The sequence below is a fragment of the Lissotriton helveticus genome, chromosome 5_1 (assembly GCF_964261635.1).
Source record: "Lissotriton helveticus chromosome 5_1, aLisHel1.1, whole genome shotgun sequence".
In the NCBI taxonomy this organism is placed as follows: Eukaryota; Metazoa; Chordata; class Amphibia; order Caudata; family Salamandridae; genus Lissotriton; species Lissotriton helveticus.
This window is the reverse complement of record NC_136065.1, coordinates 1,022,647,757-1,022,669,700: the sequence shown is the minus strand read 5'-3', so window position 1 is coordinate 1,022,669,700 and position 21,944 is coordinate 1,022,647,757. Positions and strand designations below refer to the sequence as shown.

The 21,944-nt window shown below is 45.9% G+C and overlaps 1 protein-coding gene across 1 annotated transcript in view; it reads left to right on the top strand.

The window, feature by feature from the left end:
* Positions 1-7,433: 7,433 nt before the first annotated feature.
* The window catches only part of LOC144755068 (spondin-1-like), a 135,513-nt gene continuing 121,002 nt past the window's right edge, over positions 7,434-21,944 (top strand). The window contains exon 1 of the mRNA XM_078643552.1: positions 7,434-7,795. Coding sequence (XP_078499678.1) covers positions 7,603-7,795 — 193 coding nt within the window. The 5' untranslated portion in view covers positions 7,434-7,602. The remainder of the gene's footprint in view (positions 7,796-21,944) is intronic.

Genomic DNA, 21,944 nt, shown 5'->3' with positions numbered 1-21,944 from the left:
CAGCCTTCAGGACTATATGATGTGCGACTTTGTAGTAGTTAAAATAAAAAAGCTTTATAATTCTACTCCTCAATAAGCTATAAAGTTACTGCTAAGCACAGGTCTTAAAAATGTCTGCGAGACCACTCCTTTCCAGGTCTCCACCTACAATAGGTGCTAAATCCGTGACGGGTTTTATTTGGGCAAGGAACTCTTTGCCAGCTCAGGCCAGAGATAGCTTCAGTAGCAGGGACGGCATTGGTGCTAAAGGGAATTTATACAGGGCTCGGAGGGATACAGGCTATTCATATGCTGAGAACAAGTAGTAAGCTGGATTTCAAAGAGACGCTGGCTGAGAACCAATGTTAACCTTTCATCAATTTAAAAAGTACATTCTTGTAACGTGAGTGGCACCTTATATTTTTACCTATCTGAGATTCTAGTCATTCTACAGCTCCCTGAGTCTTTTCAAGCTTCATTAAAAAAAAGTCATATTAGCTCAGGAGAGCCCACGCACAACATATTAAATAGAGGAGGATTATTGTTCATGTTTGTAGGGCCGCACTGAATTTGGTCGGTAGAATTTTTTTTTATAAATATTTTCCACTCTCATACCACCCACGCTTTTAGATAATTTTGTACATTTCAGATCTGGCCTGAATCACTCTGTCTGATCAGTAAAAATATTTAAAACTAAATTATTTTATAAACGACAGGGAGCTAACTCAGAGGAAGTAAGGAAGTGACCTTCTACGGTGGTTAGCACTTACTGTTTAATTAGTAAAGAAATGAAAATAATAAGTCCGTGGGCCCAACATTTTTCTTAGGAGCTCACTGTGGCATTGCAGCAGACTGCCGAATGTGAAGACTGTCTAAAGCACAGTATGTTTAAATGTACTTTATTACATAATTGTTTGTATTGTTTATGAACAGCGCTCCAACAGTCAGGTGGTTGTGGAGTAGTGAGTCTGATTGTGCAATTGGTGCAGCACAGGTGAAGAAACGTATACAGAGTCGAAACAGCAACCTTGGCGGAAGAGACGTCTGTCGAGCTTTCTGGAGGCCTTTTCAAGGTGAAGAATAAAGTAAAACATTGAAGATGGGGAATTCCAGAGGGTTTAACCCTGGGAGTGTAGGTACCCCTCCCACTGACCACTTTACAACATTTCAAGCATAGGGACAGATGTTTCCAGGAGGCGTTTTGTCAGGTGGCAAAAGAGTTGCAGTTAGGAGAGGTACTCCAGTATACTATTGGCCAGGCCACTGCGTACAACCAGGATCAGACCCTCGCACCAGCTCCCCCTGCTGCCGCACAAACATCTGTTCGTACAGCTGTACACTCTCCTGACCCCGCTGCCTGCTCCCACCGCCTCTGCTCTCGGTGCTTAACCGCTGACTTCTACCTACTGCACCTGTGTTGCGCCTCGCTTTTAGTCTGCCTTAATTGTTATTCTGTGTAAGTGACTTCTGTATTACCCGTTTAGTTTAGTAAGTGCCTCTTTTTACCCCGTTTGTCTCTCGAGTAAGTGCCTATCTGGTTACTGTTATTTTGCCCTTCTATTTCCTTTTTACCAATTACTTGTTTGTAACGTCTGGTGTTGTATTTCTGTGTGCCAATAAATATTTGTGTTCCTCTTTGTTCTTCCTCTTGTTGTGCCTCGCTGCTCTCCTGCCGTTTCTATTCACGCCACTCTTCTCCTCCACTTCCAGCCTTCCCCGCCCTCTGCCCCTCCCTACTTCCAGGACCTACTTAATGTAGGCCACAGTGCGGCCGTGCAGCCGATGCGCACAGCAGGCACACTGCCACCGCACCAAAAGCACGCCAAAAGCAAGCCCCCTCGGCGCCTGGACCACACCCAGCACCAAGAACCCTGGTTCTTCCACCCTGCGCTGCTACACCACGGCAGACCTCCTAACCCTGAATCCTGGGCACATCAACAACTACAACTGCTGTCACGCATCTCCACACACCACCAGAGGACCATTCTCCTACCAGCACTTCTGCTTCACCTGCAACACCGAAGCACAGCAACTAACAATGCTGGCGACACCATTAACACGACTGCGTCCACCATGCCAGCTGAGACCACCCCGACAGAACTCCAGTGCATTCTACTGAACACACGATCACTTGGCAAAAACGCCATGGAGATCTGGGATACGATCTCATCCCTCACCACTCACACTCATCTTCCTCAAAGAGACCTGGCTGACCCCGCCTTCGCCTCGGACATTGCCATGTCCGCTCCCGAAGGCTACAAGATAATTCACCGGGACCAAACCAACAAACACGGAGGTGGAATTGTCATGATCTACAAAGACACCATCTGCGGGACAACCTCCTCAGACGACTTGACCTTGATCATGTAGCAACTCAACTTCCAACTTCACACAAATGGAAAAGGCACCATCAGAGGCACTCTCATCTACCGACACCCAAAACCAGGCCCCATTTTCTGCTATTCCATCCCTGACCTCGTCCCACCATTGACTCCGAGCTCTACATCTTGGTAGGGGATCTCAACGTCCTCCTGGAATAAATGAGCAAGATCGGCTTCAAACAACTTGTTACAGTCCCTACCCATATCGCAGGACACTCTCCCATCTTCATATCCAGAGACAGAGTCAAGTACAACCATATCAAACAGCTGATCTGGACCGGCCGCCACAGAATCCACTTCACCATCTCAGGACCTACCAACACATGCACCATGCCCCATCAGCTCCACATGCAGAAAATGGAAAAATATATAAAAAGACCCGTGGAACAACACTCCCACCTCCCAGACACAACATTCAACCCAGAGCAGGCTAAAAAGAACTTCTCCCTGTGGATCACAGAATACCCTGACACAATTAGCCCAGCCAAGCCAGCCAAATCCAAAAGACCTGTCAAAAGAGTCAGCTGGTTCACTGCGTAGCTGGAATCCACCAAATGCGACTGCTGCAACTAGAAAGGAAGTGGTGCACCAGCAAAGAGACAGGAGACCATACCTCCTCCGAGACAGCACTCAACCAGTACCACCGCCACCTGCAGGAAACAAAGAAGAATGCCCTACCAGCCCCTATAGAAGCCAACACAAAACACTGCAAGGAGCTATTTGCCATTGTGAAGGAGATCTCAAAATCCACAGCCTCCGAGAACAACATCACCCCCTCCCAAGATATGTGTGATACCCTGTCAGACTTTTTCCACGACAAGATCTCAGTCATCTATGAAAACCTCAAACCCCAACTGTCCACCGCCGACAGCATCAGCCTGCTCACACCCTCGAACACAAACCGGGAACACCTACTCACCCACTGGGATCCTCTCATAACTCAAGCCACTATTGCCATCATGAACTCCATGCTCTCTGGAACACCCACGGATCCCTGTTCTAATCACGTCTTGAACCTCAAGAGCAAGACAATTGGAAACAAGGTCAAGAAAGTCGTGAACACCTCATTCACCTCTGCCTCCTTTCCTGAGGACTGGAAATACAGTGAATCTGCCGACTCAGCAGAACCGAAGAACCACTAGCCCATCTCCCTCTTCCCCTTTCCAGCAAAAGTACTCAAGAAGGTAATCAACCTGCAACTCACCAAACACCTGGACACAACAACCTCCTGGACCCCTCTCAATCCAGATTCCAGGCCAACTACAGCACCAGGACAGCCTTGATCGCAGCCACTGACGATATCAGGGCCCTCCTGGACATCTGTGAAATGGCAGCCCTAATCCTCCTGGACATGCCAGCCACCTTTGAGACTGTCTCCAATCACATCTTGATCAACAGACTCCACCCTATCGGAATCCAGGGAGATGCCCTCAAAGTGATTGCCTCGTACCTTACAGGAATAACCCAGAAAACGTGTCTCCCACCTTTCGACTTGGAACCCAAGAAGAGGATCTGTGGCATCCCACAAGGATCGTCCCTCAGCCCCATGCTCTTCAACATGAACATGGCCCCCATGGCCAACACCGTCAGATCACACTGATTTAACATCATCTCCTACGCCAATGACACAAAGCTCATCCTTTCGCTGTCACAATACCCCTCCACCACCACCAGAGCCAACTTCCACAAATGTAAGATGAACATTGCTGACTGGATGAAGGACAATTGTCTCAAGCTCAACACGGACAAGATGGAAGTCCTCTTCTTTGGGAACAACACCTCACCATGGAATGACGCTTGGTGGCCTGCTAAAGTCAGCCATCCCCACTGCAACAGACAACGCCCACAACCTTGGCATAATCTCGGACAGCAAGCTATCTATAAAGAAACAGGTAAACACAGTCTCATTATCCTGCTTCCACACCTAATGCATGCTCCGCAAGATCTTTAGGTGACTCCCAGTCAACAACAGAAGGACCGTCACACAGGCCTTCGCCACCAGCAAGGCTGGACTATGTAGGAATCACCACACACTTCCTGAAGAAATTACACACAATACAAAACGCAACAGCAACACTCATCCTCGACCTCCCCAGATGGACCCACATCGCACAGCACCTCAAGAAGCTACACTGGCTCCCAATCCAGAGAGATGCAGTTCAACATGTTGACCCACGCATACTAAGAAGGACCAGCATACATCAACTAACACATGACCTGCCACCAACCGACCAGACATCTATGATCTGCCTCCCTTTTCCTTACAGACAGCCCCCGGATCCGCCAAAGCAACAATTCTGTCACCCAGCAGCCAAAGCTTGGAATACCTCCCCCTGCACCTCAGGACCGCCTCACAGCTCCGGGAGTACAGGCGGGGACTGAAGACCTGGCTATTTGAATTAACAGATCACAACAAACTAGTTAGAAACTCCAGCACCCTGAGACCCTCACGGGTGATCGTCTGTGCTAAATAAGTCACTGATTGATGGATTGATTGAACTCCATGCTTGACCATCACCTAGTTGAGAGACATCAGGGCAGGCATGATGTGATCCGATCTTCAAAGAGGATGATTAAGGGAGCAAAGGTCAGGGTTTCTTTGAGTTTGACTGTTATTTGCTAACTTAATATGTGTAACTATAAGTTAACCTTGCATGCTGCTACCACTGCAAATTTGTAGTTGGAGGCAAAAGGATGGATCACAGGCTTATCAGGGACAGTCACATCTTCTTCAGATACTTTTGGTCCCTATCTCTTTGATTCATGGGGCAGCCATCTTCTGTTGATTTTTATATGAAACATATCCACGTTGAAGGCATTGGTACTTGTTTGGTTATGCAAGTGTGTCTGAGTGACAGATGGTGGGTGGTATGGCCTCCTTTGGGCAGCCAGGCTGGCAGGATTCAGCATGTATGCGGTTGATATTAGTTATATGAGTGTGAGGCAGTGAGTGGCTTAGTTTACAGATCATTTCAGTCCTGAAATAGCTGCCACGGAAAAGGGAATGATTACATGGTGTTACCAGCTGAGGCGTGGTACTCAGTATTACAGGCCTGAGAAAAGAGCAAATTGAGATGTGACATTTATAGTGTGAGAAGATGTCGATTTATGAAAACCTCGGTTCATCCATGTCATTCACCAGTGTAGACAAATAAGGGATCGTCTTCCTATATTTTAAAGCTACCTAGGATAATGCTGTGGTTTGAGCAAGGCATAATAGAGAAACCATTATGCCTTTCAAGGGACTGTGACAATAATAATTAGTCAGTTATGTCTGTCAGGTGACAGATCTAGGACAGCTGACACTTTCAGCGGTCTTGGGCCTCCCACATACTGAACATAATATATGGGAGGCCCTACATAATAGACAGTATATTATGTTTGGGGACGGGGGGGAGGGGAAGGGGGGATGCTGCAAAGCCTGCGGAGTGTGGCCTCCCCACAAGGATGTTAAATAAGTGCTTGCATTGCCCTCTGAGGTGTCACTTTACTCACACCACATGACAAAAACAGTAACCTACAAAACTTTGCATAGGTTTCAACTCACTTGAAGATTCGTGTTATCCCGAGCTCTGGCAAGTACATTTGCATGGGCCGACCTAAACGTCTGATTTGCTCCGGTGTGCTAAAAAAATTAATTTGCAACAAAACAAAAATCAGAGGATGTCACATAGAAAAAGTCAGGTGTGTGGAAAGGAGCCGGGAGACACAGTTTGGATTGCCCTGCCCACATCACAGGAATAACCAGAAACAACTCAAAGGCAGATAAATGATGAAGAGGGAAGCAAGAGAACCAAAGATATAAAAACATATGAGAGGAAGAAATTGGAGCATAGGAATAGCTAGATACAGACATGAGTCAGATGAAGACTGAGCAGCGAGAGAGACAAGACACGGACACTGGTGATAGGAAGCCACACCTCGAGCACAATGGCCGCCATCTCAGAGAACAGAGCACGAGGAAGGGCAGCAGAAGACAGCAAAGGGCGGAAGTGACCCACAGGTGAGTCGGAAGCAGAGAAAGACAGGATAAGAAAGACGACAATGCACAAGAATTGGAAGCAACGAAATAGAAACTAAGCACTCTGGAGAACTGTACTGGAAACATGAAATGATTCTGTTCTCCACACAAGGCCATTCGGTGCCTACTTCTCAGTTGAAACAATCGGGTAAAGTGCGCGCATGCTGTGCCCGTCTGGGTAGAAACAACCTTGAACTGTGAATTTCAATGTAGTCCTTTGTGTGCTGTAACCAAAGGAAAACAGACATGGACGTAAAATGTACATGAAATATGTTCCCAAAAGTATCCACTTCTACGTTTTTAAGCTGTTTCTCCGGTGTCGATTGCTCTTGTTAAATTGTTAGTTAATAAGAACTGCTCTGTTAATGCTGAAAAATAACATTCAGCCCTGATAAGCTTCTTGCAAATGGCAAGAACTATTTACATGAGTGGAAAAACATGGACATTTTCTTCAAATTAAAAACACTTTTCTGTTGTACATTGGAACATATTTTACAGTATAGGTAATTCTGCTTGAAACTGACATTTAAATCCACATACCTTTAAAAAATAGAGGCTCCCTGGGTCACTTCGCAACGCGAGCCAGGATAATCATATTAAAATGGTGCATTAAAGCAATGCTCGATATGTTGCCTCAGAGTTAAGGCAACAGTCCAGGAGGTCAGAGGGCATAACGATTTTTGAAAGGAAAATGCAATCAAAACTTGAATAGAAAGTGGGAAATTCGACTTTTTGAAGGAAGATGATGTGCTTCTTTCAATGACCCTAGGTTGGCTCGCCGCCCTTTATTTTAAGGTTTACAGGCAATAGAGACCGTAACCTCCTTGCACATGGTGACGCTACAAGTGAAAAACAGACTGACATGGGAACTTCCAGAGACATGATGTGCGAGTCTGGCGTTACCCTTTGAAGCCTGACAAACAGCAAGCTTTTCCAAGAAGTGCATGGCTCACTGCCCCATGCAGGAAATTGATTTTTGTCAATTGTTAACTCAGAGGACAACTAGGTGAGCTTTTTTAGTGATTGGCCTTTCAGAAAGAGGGAGAACCGCAACCAAAGAGGGCTGGAAAGGAAGGCTGGAGACAGGAGAATAAAAAGGGATTTAAACAAGTTAAAAAACCAGAGGAAGGACATGTTGGAACATGGCAAGATAAAGTAAGATTAGAAGCAGAAAACATTTGACCAACCTCCTCTGGATTGCAGCTCACCGAGGCGTCACCGATGGCTTCCAAAAGGCTATCCATAACCCTGATCCTGGGATTCTGCGTTCCCTTTGTTCATAGTGGCGAAAGCTCTTGTGGCGCGAGTGGACCGGCCAACTTCTCCGTGTCCTTCTCAGCAGAATGGAGCCCCAGCTCCTTCCCCAAGCACTATCCCACCCACAGGCCGCCGGCACAATGGTCCAGTCTTTTCGGTGAGTTCCTCCAGTTCCTCCTTGTATATCGCGCTTTGAGGCGATTATTTGAGTGATTCTTTGTATGTAATTAAATGTAGTATGGAATATCAAGGAGGGAATATCAAGGTGGGAATATTGAGGTCACACAATACTGTGACAAGAATATCAAGGACCAAAATATCGAGAAGGTCCATGCACAAAGGGAGGTATACATCTACTAGTCTTAACTGCGCCTCTAAGTACCTTGAAGATACATATATCTTCAAGGTCTGTAGATGTGGAGTTAGGTATAGAAATTATATACACACTTACCTGTCTATATTTTGGTCCTCAATATTCTAGTCACAATATTGTGTGACCTCGATATTCCCTCCTCATTCTTCTGAAACCCCGCCACGTAAATGTCTGCATTGATATAGTATGAAACAATGTTTAGTTATCCAGGGTGATAGTAGAATTCTGGAACACAGGGAAAAAAAGCCTTCTGCGTCAGAATTGTGCATTCAGAAAACACCTCCATAGTGTTTTATTTGTAAAAGAAGAATTGCCAGGGCCCAAAGCTTTGCTCAGGATGTTGCGGCTGGAGCTATTGAATGTCACGCTGTGGAATACCGAGGCTGCATAGTCTTGCTTCCAGTTTGTGCCTCTTTAATCCATCACCGGACACTTCCTGCCTCTTTATCTCACTCTTGCAGGTTCCTTTTCATTCCTGTTTTCTTAGTCACAGTTTTTCTGTCTTTCTCTTCCTTCTTCTTCCCTACATTTGTGTGTTTCTCTCTCTTGCTCTGAATCAAAGTTTGAGGAAAAATAAGCGCCATTCCTCAGACATTAGTTTCAGTTAGTCCCACCTGCAAACAATGATTCAAGTTAAGCACTGCACCTCCCTCCAGGTTATCATGTACACCGTTTCCAGTCCTGGACGTTTACGCAACTCCCATTGTAAATATGCCTCTTTGCGCCAGAGCCCAAACTTTTTTCTCAACAGCCATCCGCCAGCGCTGCTGTATGTCATAGTTGTAAATAACAAGGCTATCTAGTCCTGATTCCAACTCATGTCTCTTTCATCCACCACCATACATTTCTGCTCTTTTATTTCTCCCTCGTAGGTTCTTTTTCAACCCTTCAGGGTCACCCTTTATTACAGTTTTCCTTTTTTCTCTTCATCCCTTTTTCTCCCATTCCTGCTTTACTTTCTTTTCCTCTGGGTTAAAGCCCAAAAATAAAAAATATATTCTGGTCCCCGAAAATGTGTGATGGAGGGCTCCACATGCAAATACTGATTCGAATTAAATGCTACCTACACTCAAAGAGTGCATGTACCACTTTGCCCATAGCCATCACGAATTTGCGACTTTCCTTAACCCTTTACATACATTGAAAGTAGAACATTCTTCCAATCAAGGTGCGAGGCAATTCCATTTTCCTAATTCATTTAACAGCAGTACCTGTTACACTGATGCTTATCATGATGATTTGCATAATTGTTTTCAAGTGTTTTCGTAAATAACTGGATTGTGATTAGTAAACCTCTAGCACCGTTGAAAGATTTCGGTCACTAACAGCATACAAAAACGTCCTTTAGAAACAACTCTTGTTTATAAGTATGATGAGCAGGGTTAGATAGTGATGCCCCCAGTTACTGACAACCATGTGCTCACAGATAAGTGAAAACATATTCTATTTTTGCTAACAAAGAGCCTGATTACGATGGTGGTGAAACCGCCACCGACAGGCTGTCGGTGGTGTGATTTACTACCACCATAAGCATGCTTTACGCCTGCCACATTACAATGGAGGGCGTGTCTGTGGCTGTCGGGAAGTCCGACCACTAAGGTTCCGACAGGTGCAAGGAGCCTGTCAGACCGTTGGAGGGGAAACCTATCCCTACAACGATGGCGGTGCTTGACTTGCACCGCCGTAGGGATGATTATGATATGGTAACCCACCATATAAAGGAAAGCTAAAAGGGACTTTGGGGGCCTGTAGCGGGCTCCCCTTCCCCACTGCACCCCAGATTTGGGCACTGGGGGCACCTATGATGCCCCCTACATATCCCTGTACCATGTGTCAGGCACCGCATGGTGCCTGTCACGTAGTGCAGGGATATGTTACATGTCCGCTTTTACATGCGGCTGGTGCTGCAGCCAGCAGCTCCCCCGGATGGTAAAATATAGGTATTGCTACTGCCGTGGTGGCGGTCACATTGTATTTACCCCTGTTGGACCGCCACCTTGTAGGCTGGCGGTCCCACTCCCCAATACAATGGCGGACAGACTGAAGTCCGTCCGCCATCGTAATCAGCCCCAAAGTTTGGCCTCCTTCATGGTTGTGTGCTGTCACGGCCGGCATGACTCGTGGGTGGGGGAGCGGGGGGACGCGCAGGGCGGGGGACACGCAGTGGGGGTTAATTTAATAAAAAAGAATACATTAAACTCACCATCTCCTCCGGTCCGTGTTGCGTCTCCTCTCTCCTCGCTCCGGCAGCCTCCCTCCCCTCACCTAAGCCAATCACAATGCTGCAATGGCAGCATTGTAATTGGCTAGGACCCCGACCGCATAGGCGCCTATGGGGAGGCCATTTTCTCTATGTAGGCTGCATGCAGCCTACACAGAAAAAATGCAGAGGGCGTATGACTGGTTTGGTTGGCCCTGGGGCCGACCAAAGAGTCAGCGCACTCAGAGTAAGAACTCCTCCCCTGGACTCCTGTAGGATCGCCCACCCACCCGACCCCAACCAGGCATACCCTTCTACTTTCTCGCAGTGCGAGAAGCAGAAACATAAAATGGTATTTAAAATATAATTTTATGTTTCTGCTTCTCGCACTGCGAGAAAACAGTGGGGTAACATTCCTCCACCCATGTGGAGGAGCCGCCCCTGGTTGTGCGAGCTCTTCTTCTAGATTACCTGTTAAACTGCTGCTAGTTATTCATTGATTCTGGGTAATCTGTTCTGAGGGACTGCCTCAGTGTCTGTGGCAGTGAGTCGGCATAAGATGCCTTACTCTACCCCGGGCAATGCAACTGTGTGCTGACATGGACAGCCTGACAACACATGCCCTGGTGATGCACTCTGCACTGCACTGAAGATAACCGAGCTACAGTGGCTGGAGTAGCACAGGCAAGCTCTGACAGTGGAGCACAAATGCCTCAACTCTTATCTGCCTGACGCTATGCAAGGGCACTAAACTCGCTGGTAGTGCTGGTTTGAATCCCACCCTCCAGGTCTACCCTAGCACACTACATGCACTGGCAGCTTGGCAGCCAGCTATGATCCCCCCCTCACCAGACTGGTATCCCTCCTGCACCCTACATAGTGAGTCCTCATGCACCCTCCACAAGTCCACCTTTACCATTGGTTGCTTGCACCCTGTAATTTTCCATCTCTTTAATTTTGTGCTGATCTCAGTTGTACCATACACTGCATTCCCTTGTACCCTGTTTTGCTCCCTTGAATTGCTGCCCCTTTGCCCCCTCCTCTCAGCTTTTCCTTGCACCTTATGGAGTTTCCTCTTGCCCTCACTGTTGCTCCACCAACAACTAGGGCTGCTCCCCTTGCATCCTACTCTTGTCCTGATCCACTCATTGCCTGTTGTGCAGTTCTGACCGTTGCACCCTGTATTGATTAACTCCTTGCACCATGTACCTCTTCGCACTTAGCACCATTTGCTACTCCATCTCATACCATTTGGTGCCCCCTTTGAAGCTTGCACTGTTGTCCATGCACACAGCATGTTTCCCTCTGCCCCTTGAACTGTTCTCTATTACTCCCCTTCAGTTCTTCCCATGCATCCTAGTAAAAAGTAGCTTGCCATGCCTCACAACCAAATGAAAGAGAAAAAACATGAGTTGAAACCGTGCAAGCCTGAGTACCCATCCGCCCTCCTGCCAGCCTCGTCTCCTGCCACCCAGTGCCCCTCCCTCCTTCCAGGATCTACTTAATGGAGGCCGCAGTGTGGTAGTACCGCTGGCAGCCAAAGGCGCACCAAAAGAAAAGCCCATCTGTGCCCATCCGTGCCTGGACCGCACCCAGCGCCAGAAACCCTGGATCTCCAACCTCCCGCAGCTACACCACTGCCAAACTTCAAATCCTGAACACAGGACATCGCAACAACACATGCTGCCACACAGCATCCAGCTTCATGGTAGGAAATTTCTCCGGCCTACACTGCCACTTCTCCTGCAGCACCGGAGGTCCCACCCCCATGACTGTCACTCCCATGCCAACCAAGCAGCACAGCATTCACGCACCAGGACCACTCAACTGCCTCCTCCTCAACACGCAATCACTCTGCAAGCACACCACCAAAATCTGGGACATAATCACCAGCCTCATCCTCAATATCCTCTTCCTCACTGATACCTGGCTTACCCCTGCATCCACTACTTACATCACCTCAACAACACCCAATGGCTACAAGATAGCACATCTGGGACCAGGTCATCACACATGGAGGCAAAATCGCCGTCATCCAAAGAGAGAACATCCAGTGCACCACCACCATAGACTATGCCACCCCAACCATGGAAACACCTCAATTTCAAATTCCTAACAGATGGAAAATCCACCATCAGAGTCACCCTCGCTTACAGACCTCCAGGCCCGCGCCCCAGCTTTTGCAGCACCATCCCGGACTTCATAGACCTGCTCTCCAGCGACTCCAAAGACTACATCTTCCTCGAAGACCTTAACTTCCACTGAGGTTACTTCGACAGCGCCAACACCACCAACCTCCTTGAAATCATGCACAACATCGGACTCAACGAACTGATCAATGGCCCCACTCACATCGCAGGACACACGCTTGACCCTATCTTTACTTTGAGCAGCAGAGTCAAATTCAGCCATGTCTCTGAGCTCACTTGGGCAGAATCTGCCTTGATTGCAGCCACTGACGACATCAGAACCCTCCTCAACGGCAGCTCTGATCCTCCTTGACCTCTCAGCAGCATTTGACACTGTATTCCACCATACCCTGATGAAGAGGCTACATCACATGCCGATTCAAGGAAATGTCCTCAAGTGGTTCTACGCCTTCCATACCAGAAGAACCCAGAGAGTACTTCTACTCCGTTCACCTCTGAGCCCAACAACATCATCGTGGTTGTTCCTCAGGGTTTGTCCCTCAGCCCCACTGTCTTCAGCATCTACATGACTCACCAGGCCATCATCGTCAGAACTCACCGATTAAACATTATATTATATGCAGATGACACCCAGCTCATTCTCTTGCTATCAGAAGACCCCACCACCACAAAGGACATCTTCCATACATGTATGACAAGCATCACAGACTGGATGAAAATAAACTGCCTGACACTTAAAATGGACAAAACAGACAAAACGGAAGTGCTGATCTTCAGCAATAACCCCTGCCCATGGAACGACTCAGGGTGGCCAGCAGAACTAGGATCCTCATCCACACCAACTGACCATGCAAGAAACCTCAGCATAATACTGGACAGCAAGCTAACCATGAAATCCCAGATCAATGCAGTATCCACCTCCTGCTTCCTCACACTTCGCATGCTATAGAAAATCTTCATGTGGTTCCTCATAAACACACGACGCACCGTCACCCAGAACTATGGCAATGCACTCTATTCACCAATCACCACTCACCTCCTGAAGACATTTCAGACTATTCAGAACTCCGTAGCCAGACTCATCCTTGACCTCCACAAACAGACCCACATCATCCCTCACCTCAGGAAACGCCACTGGATCCCCGTACAGGAGAGATGACAATTCAAGACATTGAGCCACACCTACTGGGCCCTGCACAATCAAGGTCCAACCCACATCAACCAACGCATGAACTTCCACCAGCACTCCAGACACCTACGATCCACATCCCTGTCTCTCATTCACAACCCTTTCATTTACTGAAGCAACAGTGGAGGATATTCCTTATACCTTGCAGCAAAATCCTGGAACGACCTCCCTCTGCACCTTCAAACCTCTAGAATTCAGGAGGGCACTCAAGACCTGGCTGTTGAACTGATCTCTCTGGCAACAGCCACTTCCTCTGCACATTTTGTGCTGCCCTGCATGCCTCACCATGCGGTGTTCAGTAACCTCCATGACACCGCCGGCGGAGAGGAATCTCAAAATATGCTTGTTGGTACCACTGCGATCTCGTAAAGCATATTGCGGCCTCCTGACTGCTGCAGCATCACCAGGGAATGGCGATTCCCTGGCAGCTGCGGTGGACCAATGGTGGTCCGGCTGCTCTAATCGTAATAGGGAGGTCGGGAGACCGCCGCAGCCACGCCCTACAAGTGGGGAAGTCCGTGTACTGCCAGACTTGTAATTGGCCTCAGAGTAGTGAATTAGAGGGTTGACCGACATAATATCGACACTATAAATATGGCGCAACAAATATATTGTGTCAAAAATATTGAACACAAAAATATGCAAATATAAAGAAGAACCAACAATTTAATCACACATACTGACACACACATTGACTCTTCTTCTTCCCTTCTAAGAGCCCCACACCAGAGCTCACCAAAGTTCGATCTAAAAAATAATGCATCTTGGTCATCCTTTAATACTTATAATGAAGAAACTATACTCAAAATGCTGACGGCTCTGAATCCTGCCAATCACTTCATTGACCCTCTCCCAGCAAACTGCATAAAAGACTTCATCCCGTTGCTTCTGCCTCTTTGGACCAAGTTTATAAATACCTCCCTCCTTTAAGGAACCATCCCTGATATACTCAAGGATGGCAGGTATCCCCATCCTAAAGAAGTCAACCGTTGACTCCGCGGACTTAAATAACTACTTCCCAATATCCAACATCCTTACACTGGCCAAACTCTTAGAAAAATGTGTATACCTCAATAGACCATTTCAACCTGCTCAACAAATTCCAATCAGGTTTCTGTGCAGGACACAGCACTGAATAAGCCTTGACCCACATGAATGACAATGCGCTACAAATCCTAGACCAGAACGAAGCCTGCTTACTTATCCTGCTCGACTTTTCCTCTGCCTTTGATACAGTCAAACACGACAACCTGCTAGATCTTCTGAAACACAGAATGGGACTATTCGGATTAGTTATAAACTGGTTTACCTCGTTTCTCCAAAACAGATCGCAATGATTCAAGGTTAACCATTCCTTGTCCAAACCCCTCCCAGTCACCTTAGGAGTCCCACAAGGATCAACCCTCTCTCCGATAATTTGCAATCTATTCACGGAACCACTCACTGAAGTTCTTAACACTTCTAACGTACAATACCATATGTACGCAGATGATACACAACTATACCTAAAGATCCATTCACTAGAAGTCATCAAATCTCTCAACACAACTCGAAAACCATCTAAAACTGAATACCCTCAAAACCGAATTCCTCCTAATCGCTCCTCCCGCCCAAGTACCCATAATTCAAGACTGGATCAAACACCTAACAGCACTCAACTGCCAACCTCTTATCGTTGACTCAGCGAAATCGCTGGGAGTAACGCTGGACAGAAATCTCAATATGCAGAAACACATCAGCACCGCAACAAAAGGAGCAAACTTTCAGATGAATACTTTGAGAAAACACAAACATTTCCTGCCCGATAAGGACTTCAAACTGGCAGTACAATCTCTAGTTATCTCAAGATTGGAATAGGGGGAGTGTTTCTCTCTGCGGCCTTCCCAGATCCTCAACGGCCCCTTTTAGAGCTTCAATCAACACAGCAGCTAGACTTATTATTATTAAACTTCTCGGCGGCCTTTGACACGGTCTCCCATGCCATCCTTTTAGACCGCCTTGCTTCCTTTGGCCTCACGGGTATCGTCCTGGCATGGAAAAAATATTTCCTGCAAGATCGCAAGCAAATGATTACACTTGGCCAATATAAGTCACAAGAGAAGGCCCTCCTCTCAGGGGTACCTCAGGTATCGAGTCTCAGCCCGACCCTCTTTAATGCCTACATGGCTCCTTTGATTAAGCTGATATCATCCTTCAATATTGATACCATCTCATATGCGGATGATACACAGCTCATCCTGGTACTGGAGAATAACACCACACAAGCAGAAGAAAATCTCTGCAAATACCTGACTGCAAATTTCAGTTGGATGAATGCAAACCACCTTAAGTGTAATTCTGAGAAAACATAAATTCTACCCATAGGCCAAGAACACTTTTTCTCACCCAAATGTTGGTGGCCAGCCAATACCACCCCTCCTCCAAACACAGTAAACGTGGTCAGGAATTTGGGAATTAAATTTGACTCCACTCTGTCATTTAAACAGCAATTGGTGGCTGTTGCTGGAAGTTGCTTCCACATTATAAAAACTCTAAAGAGATTCTTTAACCTGATTCGCTTTTCAGCAAGGCAAACAGTAGCCATAGCTATTATTACATCAAGGATAGACTACTGTAACAGCCTCTATGCAGGGACCAATAATTCAGTCTTGCATAGGCTACAAATGGTCCAGCATGCTGCAGCACGATTAGTACTGAGGTGGCCAAGGAAGTCATCTGCATCAGCGGCTCTAAATACACTTCATTGGCTGCCAATTCACAAATGCGCTCTTTTTAAGGTCCTTCCCATCATCTTTAGGGCCTTCCACTCCGTGGGCCCTCAATATCTTCACTCACGCTTTAAGCGATACGTTCCATCCCAAATTTTAAGATCATAAAAGGCCAATCTGTTAAAAAAACCTGCCTTCAGACTGGCAACGAAGGAAGGAAAGTCACTGACAGTGTTGGGCTCAAAGGCATGGAACAAACTTCCTCCACAGTTGCGCCAGATCAACTCCGAGTCCCATTTCAGGAAAGCTCTAAAAACTTGGATTTTCACAGCATCTGACTCTCTTTGCAAAACTCTGATCTAAAGTCCATCTCTGATTATTAGCAGTTTAACCAGGTTTCCGAATTTCCATCTCTGGTTTCCGAAGTAGTTCCATGATGCTCCTTGGAGTGACAGCTAAGCTGCACAAATGGACCTTTACATTATTACTGGCTCCAAAAGAAACTCCCACATATCCCCGGATCTAAGATCCCTTAACTGGTTACAATTCGAAGCCAGAATTCAACAAAAAATAGCATGCATGACGCATAAAGCCATTCATCACAACATTCCCAGCTATCTGGCACAGAAACTGATGCCTTCATGTGGCAACAGAGCTTCCAGAAGTGCCAATAACCCCTTATTGAAACCATAAAGATTCAACAAGAAGAAAACGTACAACAGAGCCTTCTCGGGGATGGCGCCCAGGATCTGGAATGCTTGGCCCCCAGAAACTAGACTTAATCCCTCTACTGCATCCTTCTAAAAAGAAGTGAAATCCCTTATCATGGCTAAGTTCACTTGAGCATGGGTTACTATGATTATACGACGCTATTCTTGATATGGAACTATATATTATATACTACTTCTCTATGTATCTTTGATATTGTGATTATACTATGCTTGATTTGTATGGAACTATATGTCATTTACCAAATGCCTATGAATCTTTGATATGTTGATTCTACTATCTGTGATTTTTATGGAACTATATGTTATTACCTACTGGCGGTCGCCAGTAGGTATATATAGTTAGGATTTTTTCTCTATGGGTTTTTTGAAAATTCTATGTCTAATAACTTTGGCGTTTGTGGACGGAATTGGCTGAAACTTTCAGGAAAATGGAACATTTTGTTTCTGAGCAGCCCTTGAAAATTTGGGGGGGGTTCGTCAAGGGGGGGCTGAGAAAAAAGGGGGGTCCCAAAACGTGTTTTTAACATTGAGTTTTCCATAGGGCGGTTGGCCTCACTTTTAGCCCGAACGGGTGAATGGATTTGCACGAAACTTGGCAAAATTGTAGGGACTGGTAGCCCGATGTGCCTTTTGTAGGTCTCAATATATGTGCTACAGTGGATTTTGAGAAATTAACGTTTAAAAAAAGATATATATCTGTAACAGCGGACCGGGCAGCGCTCCAGGACGCGTACTTTTCGCGCAACGGAGCTTTGTGAAGCGAAGCTGATTGGTTCTCCGGCGTCTGTCAACATTCCAAACAGTCCGTAGCGGCCGCCATCTTGTCTCTCGGTAGGATCGAGAGACAAGAGGAGGCCAAAGCGAAGGGGCAAATGACCATAAGGGGGAATAGTAGATCCTCGCTGACCCCCTACGTTTGATGTGGAGGTTTTAAAAGGGCTCCGCGGGGCAAAAAAAAAAAAAAATAATAATAATCGAACGGCTGAATGGATTTGCACGAAACTTGGCAAAATATTAGGGACTGGTAGCCCGATGTGCCTTTGCTAGGTCTCAATATATGTGCTCCAGTGGATTTTGAGAAATTAACGTTCAAAAAAAGATATATATCTGTAACAGCGCTCCGCTTCGCGTACTTTTCGCGTTACGGAGCTTTGCGAAGCTGATTGGTTCTCCGGCGTCTGTCAACATTCCAAACAGTCCGTAGCGGCCGCCATCTTGTCTCTCGGTAGGATTGAGAGACAAGAGGAGGCCAAAGCGAAGGGGGAAATGACCATAAGGGGGCATAGTAGATCCTTCCTGACCTCTTAGGTTTGATGTACCATTTTGTCAAGTTTGGTGTAATTCCGTTCAGCCATTCAGGCTGTAGACGTATGTAAATGTCCTATGGAAAATTGCATGGGGAAAACACATTTGAAAGTGTTGAAATTTAGAACCAATTAAAATGTTACTTTGGTTTTGTATTTGTGTGTGATGAAAGTTAATTGGTTATGTATATATGTCAAATGAGAGGAAACCACAGCCATTTTGTGATACTACTGTCTGAGGTACATTTGTGAGGAATTTTTGGTGGTGAATTTCTGGTGTTTGATTTACACAGTACTAACACTTCTGCTACTTTTAAAAAGGTGAGTTGTTAATTTGTAAGGGGAACTATGTTGTACACTTGAAGATAATTTGAAAAATGTTTTCTGTTATTTATTTGCAGTCCTTCTGTTATACTAAATACTTGATAAAGTTAGTTTTATATTATGTATTACTAAAAACGATAAATGAAAGTGATTATTTTTTTCTGCAATTTACAGCAAGCAATTTCAAAATAAAATGGCTCACAATGAAGAGACCGTGGCAATTTCTTTTGAATTGTCCACTACATTGATTGAAATTGAGAGCACCAATAATGAAATATTGTCACAAGGAGGACATGACTTGTATGATTCCATTAGATTGATTGAAATGGACAGCACCAAGAATGAAATATTGTCACAAGGAGATGACTTGAATGATTCCACTACATTGATTGAAATTGAGAGCACCAATAATGAAATATTGTCACAAGGAGGAGATGACTTGTATGATTCCATTAGATTGATTGAAATGGACAGCACCAATAATGAAATATTGTCACAAGGAGGAGATGACTTGAATGATTCCACTACATTGATTGAAATTGAGAGCACCAATAATGAAATATTGTCACGAGGAGATGACTTGAATGATTCCACTACATTGATTGAAATTGACAGCACCAATAATGAAATATTGTCACAAGGAGGAGATGACTTGAATGATTTTTTTGATCAATCTCTTGATGGCGAATTTATCGAGTGTTTGGAGACCATAGAGTTACAAGAATCATCATTGGAGACTTTTAATGAGGACATTGCTGATGAGGACATGTTACTAGTTCTTTCAAATTTAGAAAATTCTGAAGAATAAATTTATATTTAGAAATCAAAAATTGTTTGAGACATTATTCATTTTTATTTTTAATTTATGAGGTTGTAGCGAAGTGATTGTAGTATAAAATGAGACTTATAGTATAGAGTGCAACATTTTTATGTTACATGGTAAGTTTACTCATATTTACTTCCCTTCTGCCACTATATTATCTCCAATGTGTATTTGACATCTCTTCTTCATCTCCGGCCTCCTTTCTCTCACTGTGTGTCTCCGATGCATCTTATCGCTGCTATTTTGTGTAATTACAGAAGAGAGTAAAATAAAATAGTTCGGAACGTGAAAAGGGGGCAAAGTAGAGTACTCCTCACCCCCTAGGCCTTTTTAGGCGGTCCCAAAAGGATCAGTTTCTGCTTTCCTGAGAGATTATGGTATGAGTTCCATATACCACAATAACTTGCATTACAACATGCAAGATATCTATCTCCTATTACCAACTTTTGGAGATATTCGCGCTAAGCGCGAATATCTCCAAAAAGTAACACCTGCCCTGAGCAGTTCTTAGCCATGTTATCCAATGGGAGGTGGATAACATGGCTAAGAGCATTAGCTCGGTAATGCATGAATATCGCTGAGTTTTTAGCGATGTTCATGCATTGAACCCGTTTATTATCGCATTTGCGATAAACCTTGATAATAGCAAGGTTTATCTTCGATAATTTCTGACGATGCTTAGTGGTAAAAAATTGGTTGGTAAGCATCGTTAGCGATAAATATCGCTTAACTTTGGTAATATGCCCCAACGTCTGTTAACGTTCGATTCGAAGGAAATGAGGAAGTGTTGAAAAACATTGTCTGCGCCATCTTGCCTTTTTTGAAATGCCACACTTTTGTCGTGCACGGCAGCCATTTTAGATGTCTTGACCAGACCCACTCTCTGCACGCTGTCGATTCGTAGCATGGCTCCTCACCCACGCAAGCATCTTCCCTAGGCACTGGTCACCACCGCTCTCTGTCTTATGCATGGGCAATAAACCTCCCCCCATCTGCGCTGCTCTTCCCTGAGAATCACACTCTGTGCCCGCCCGACACCTCCCTTTCGCCCTATTCACTACCGCACCCTCTGACACTCCTCTTTCTCTGTGTCCGATTGTCCAGGCTATCAGCTAGCCCTGCAGATGTAGTTTATGGCCCCAGCTGTAAAGAATCACCCCTCTTCAAAGGAGTTATAGTAGATCAAGGCCCACACCCGATGAGATCCGTCACACCACACGTGTTCCTACTATCTGAAAACCATCCTGTATTGTGATTGGGGAGGGGACCGAGCCTGAAGCGGAAGATTCCAGGAATGACTCTTTGTACATCAAAGTTTTTACAATTATGTGTCACATTAAAAATATATAGCACTCCAACAAAGTAGTAGGAATATAAAACTTTAATAACATATAAATATATACAAGAAAACAAAAACAGTAAAAACATTTAAACAACGAAGAGACCGTGGCAATTTCTTTTGAATTATCCAATAGATTTATTGAAATTGACAGCACCAATAATGAAATATTCTTGTCAGTAGCGGTCTGTTGTGCGAATAGTTCCAAGGCAGCAGAACGCGCTGAAATCTAGATGGCACGAAAGTGATGTCTAGTAAGTTGCCGCCCAGCAAAAAACGGCGTGGGGCGCCGCGGGGGTGAGTGAGTCCAGTAGGCACCACAGCTATTCTTACCGGCATTGCAGAATTACTGCTGGGGACAATGCCTGTGCTGTAGCAGGGTCACAGCAGAAACAAAAAGGATTCTGTTGAAGATGTTGTTGGTTTTCAATTTGAAAACAGTTCTGGTGTCAACTGCTATGCTAATGTAGTGGTTAATGTTTTGTTTTCTCTAGAAAATGTAAAAGAGGGGGAGGCAGTCCAAAGTTCCGTTAAAAGGGCAAAGGAAAGGATCGGTGGTTTGAACTATCAGTCAAAAAGGGGAGGGGGTGCAATAATTTTTCCTACCGGGTCACACTGTGCTTTCACCGGAAGTGAGGTCTGCAGGATTCTAGTAATTCAAAGTGAGGCTGGCGCCAGCATGGGAGCGCCGACGTCCCGCGGATACAGTTTCGTCACTCCACGGGCGATCATGGCAGTCATTCCCCATCGGGGGTCGGAGACTCCCGCGGCTCCTCTAGAATCTTCAAGGTCGTGGAGGACTACGGTGGTGGAGTCAACCAGTGACCGGGCCATTTCTTTATGCTGGGCCCGCTCTTGCCAGGTCGACCGCCATTTTGAGAGTTCGGCAGCTACCGGCGATCGCGGGGTCACATGAGCGGACGGGCTCCACCCTGCCGGGCGAGACGTTGCAGCATGGCCACAGTGGAAGAACCCTTTTCCGGGCGCCTGGAGCGCTGAGGGTGCAGCTGGGAAGCCTCCACCTGGGGAGGCGGGAGAGGCCTGTTCGCACCGTCTCTCCCTCCCAGTGCACCCCACGGCGTCTCGCTTGAGATTTGTTATGGCCGGACCAGGCGATGAGGACGAGGGGGGGGGGTCGGAGGCATGTGCAAGACATCCCCCCCCA